The 4532-nt window shown below is 31.0% G+C and overlaps 1 protein-coding gene across 1 annotated transcript; it reads left to right on the top strand.

Annotated features, from left to right (window-relative positions):
- Positions 1 to 619: 619 nt before the first annotated feature.
- LOC131020339 (zinc finger protein ZAT4-like) lies at positions 620 to 2280 on the top strand. Its single transcript, XM_057949087.1, has one exon. The coding sequence runs from the start codon at positions 1340 to 1342 to the stop codon at positions 2099 to 2101; it is 762 nt and encodes a 253-aa protein (XP_057805070.1). The 5' UTR covers positions 620 to 1339; the 3' UTR covers positions 2102 to 2280.
- Positions 2281 to 4532: the final 2252 nt, after the last annotated feature.

Here is a 4532-nt window from a genome sequence, read left to right as displayed (position 1 = left end):
CTCTTGATCACCAAAATAAACCAAAGTGGGTGAAGTTGCATAAATCAACACACACATACACACATACGATGGAAAGAAATGTGTAACACAGAGTTAAGTATAACGCATGGTCCAAACTTTAGTGTCTTTATGAAAAATGATCCTTTTTTTTTTAATTAATCTCAAACTTTGCATAAATTTTTTATTTTGGCATGCAACCAACAATCTCGCGTGGAGTGTTGTATTATTCCACCTATTTAATTGACCAAAAATGTTGATATTATATATTTCACGAGAATCCCACGAGCTGATTCAACTTTCGATGTCGAATTCTCAGTCGCATATAGGTTATAACTTTTTTTTTTTGCAAAGCTAAATATTTTAAAAAATAAACAAAAGTTGAAGTCATTAAGAAAAACTTTAGATAATAAACTATACTTAATCCTGATATATGTATATATGCATATGATATTAGAGTTATTCTTTAAATCCAAAGTAAAATGATTTCACAAATAAAATTAGATGAGTGAAGTGGCAAGCTTTGTTGACAACTAAAAATGGAGCCCACCCTACATTGTGCAAAACTACAACAAAGCACATATAGAAAAAGTCCAACAGAATAACTTCCAAAGACAAACACTGGAATTTCCCATCTCTCATTTTGCCACTCTGCCCTTTTCCTTATTATCAAGACAAAGAAAAGAATACTTTTTTTTCTATTATTATTTATCAATTTATTATAACATAATTAATTTCAAGAATTTATTCTCTCTCTCTCTCTCTCTAGCCGTCGGACTAACTCCACTAGAAAATTAACTGCCCTTGGATTATGGTGGCGTGTGATTCGTAGTTGGAGTACATGTGCTCCTATCTTTTCTTTTCCTTTGTTTTCCATTTCTTTTTATCCTGTCAAATTCCTAAATTCATCTCTTGCTCTAATTAATTACTATATTATAGGATAAGTGTTTGTAAAATCATAATATATTTTACACAATTTAAATAATTCAAGTGATCTTTTATCTCAGTTTACATGCATGAATTAATTTCTCCTTGCTAATATATAGTAGTATAAGAGAGATAAAAGCAATGATATAATGTTGAGAAGGATTATTTAATTTGATTTAAAAGCTGTGTTGTTTAATTGTAGTTAGTGGCTTGTTGATCGCCATCATTAGCAACAAAGGTAACCGACCCTTGATTTCATATTTGATATTTTCTTCAACTTTCAACTACCCTATAGCTACTTCTACTTCTAGTAAGAGCAACAAAGAGAGAGAGGTTGCTTAGTTGCTGAGTAGCTCACTTTCTTTATTACTACATACTTTCCTTGTTCATCAGAGTTTGATTCTGTGTTGGAAGTATGGATGAAAAATCAAAACACAAGTGCAAATTCTGCAGCAAAATGTTCCCCTGCGGCAGATCTCTGGGCGGCCACATGAGGTCTCATTTGATCAACATTGAGAAGAAGGAAGAGAGGTCGAGCGAGGAAGCTGCATTGTGCACCAAGAAGCGATCTAAAAGGTACATGAATTTGTGCCCTCGGCTGAGCGAGCAGGAGGAGGTGGCCTTGAGCTTGATTCTGCTGTCCATGGATAATTCCAACAACACCAGTTTTGATGAGTCCAACAGCAACAGCAAGAGCAGAGATCCCAGGAAGAGGTCCAAGATTAATGATCAGTCTGAGGTTAACTCTCCCAAGATCCCACCATCAGATGATAACAAAAACTGCAAGTTTAGGTGCATGATTTGCAACAAGGCCTTCCCCTCTTACCAAGCCTTGGGTGGCCACAGAGCAAGCCACAAGAAATTCAAAGGCTGCTGTGCTCCAACAACTCCTCCCTCACCAAACCCACCTCTAAATCTTCAAGAATGCAAGAAAGCCAAACACCATGAATGCCCCATTTGCTTCAAGATCTTCCCATCAGGCCAAGCTTTGGGTGGTCACAAGAGATCACATTTGATCACTGATCATCACACCACAGACGAGAGGGAGAGACGAATCCCACAAGTCCGCGGCTTTCTTGATCTCAACTTGCCTGCTCCGCTCGAGGAAGACTGCAATGATCAGTTGAAGCCCTGGTGGATTGCCGCCACACACGAGCCGCTGCTCGGCCGATCATGATCATCATCATCACTTACATTTTTTTTCTTTTTCTTTTAGGGGCTTATTGAGAGAGATGAAATGTATAGATTCATTCATTTTTGTCTTTCTGCTCAAGATTCAAGACTTGTTCATCACCAAAACATTACTACTATTGCCTATTGTTTAATTAAGCACAAGCGGATTTGCATTTTCTTGCAGCCACCTTTTTTACTACCACATTGTTGTTCAATTTTGTGTATCAGCAGATTAAATAATTGTGATGTAATTATTTTGACTTGGGTGAGAAGGGAAATGAGTGTGGTGCTCAAAAACAGCATCTGTTTTATGTCATATTTCCCTATGAACTGTATCTTTACCGCCTTCCCAATCTCGTTTTTCATTATCTCACAGCTCCACGCGTGTACTCATGAAATCAAAATACCAAGAGAGATTGTAATCAAAAATAAAAATTTTTAAAAAGGAAAGAGGAAAGGGAAAGAAGTGTTTACAAGTGAAGTAAAGGTAGTTGTTAAGTCACCTAACGTGTAACATGACTGCCCATCTCATCTCACTTTCAACTCTTAATTAATCTCAATTATGCATTAGTGGTGCAGTTTTATGTGTACTTCATTGACCATACCCATACGTTTAAATGTCATTAATTTTATAACACCACTTGTCTAAATTTCTGTGGAACCCAATTTGCAATCTCCTCACTTTTCATTAAAATAAAATACTATATATACTTCCATCAAGAAGGTATATACGATAATTAAAAATACTTTAAAGAGACAACTGTAACATTTTGATGGAAAGTGAAAAAGTTTATGATAATTGTTGTGCTAATGCTTATATGACGATTGTCGAGATCTGTAATTAGTTGAAAATTAAACTTTAATTTTTGGTTACCGGCGGTTCCAATTAAGTCAAAAGCCTATCAAGATTTAGTTGCGCATAAGTTAGGCACACTTAATTCACACTTTTAACCTACTAGCTAAATAGGACCTTTCTATTTGATTTATCAATTCACACTACATAGGTTTTAATATTATTGTATTGTAACTTCGTAACATGGTGTGTACTACTGACTGATAAAAGGAGATACAATACAATAGAAATAAAGATTTATTATCTGAATTTTGATATGTTTCGTAAAACTAGTACGTTTACCCGTGCGATGCACGACGAGCGTCAAAATTAAAAGATATGTTAAATAAATATATTAAATAAAATTAAAATATAAACAAATAAAATTATTTTAAAAATAATAATATTCCACGTCAATAACGCAATAAAGAACCTAAATCCAAAAACACGTAAATTTTCAATTTGGTATAAAATATAATCATAATTATAGTAATTAAATAAATATTTTATACTATATAATATTAAGATAAATATAAAGTTAAATTATATTTAACTGTAAAAAATATTATTTAGATATTATTTTTTTTAACCGATATTATTTAGATATTGGATTTATATTTTCTATATTCTTGTGACTTCAATCTCCTAGCTTTTTAAAAAATATATGTCCTATTTTTTTCATAATCCAAATTTATAGTTTTGTACCCGTGCGATGAACATTATCAAAATTTGTAGAATTTTACATACATAAAAAAATCTAATTAAACATACATATAGCAATATCTTAATATACACAATATAATAATATGGATAAAAGTATCCATCAAACACTATAAAAAAAAGGCACCAACTAATTTAGATGGAACAATTTAAAAGATAATTTAGATAATTTTTTCAAGAACCCACACAAATTATTAGATTTTCGTAAAAAAAAAAAAAAGAAATCATAAATCTATTGTTGTGAAAAAAATATCCTCATTTTTAACTTTAATAAAATATCATTATAAATTTTAATTTTTAAAAAATACTATTTATACCTTCTATGAGCATACACCCTAAGAAAGAGTATATATAGTTGAAAAGTAAATGTGTTTGGTCTCATAGTAAAGTGGTATAGATTGGCGCTAAAGATCTCAAATTCAAGTTTATTATCACAATCTCTAACATTTTATTTATTTAAATTTCAGTTTTCTTAAGTAAAATTGATAGTATAATTATTAGAGCAATCCAAACACATGACCAAATATATGAAAACAATTAAGTACTCTATAAGTCTTACCCCTCTACTAAAAAAAGTATAAATGCTGCAAAATGGGGGGGAAAAAAACTATTAATATTGATGAAAAATTAAATTCATGAATTAAATTAAAAAAATAAACAAAAATTTGTACTAAAAATAATACAGGCACTAATAATTAAAATTATACAATTATATTTCCATAATAATCATTCACAAAAGAATTATGCGCAAGTAAAGAAAAGAAAATGGAAAAACAAAAGGAAATAAATAAATTTAATTAAAAGAAAAAACGAAATAAACAAATGATATAAAAAAGTAAAATAAAATGATAATTGAAGAAAAAAAAATAAGAGAGAGGATAGA

Source organism: Salvia miltiorrhiza, chromosome 4 (assembly GCF_028751815.1).
Source record: "Salvia miltiorrhiza cultivar Shanhuang (shh) chromosome 4, IMPLAD_Smil_shh, whole genome shotgun sequence".
Taxonomy (NCBI): domain Eukaryota; kingdom Viridiplantae; phylum Streptophyta; class Magnoliopsida; order Lamiales; family Lamiaceae; genus Salvia; species Salvia miltiorrhiza.
The sequence above is the reverse complement of the archived record's forward strand: the minus strand, read 5'-3'. Positions and strand labels throughout refer to the sequence as shown.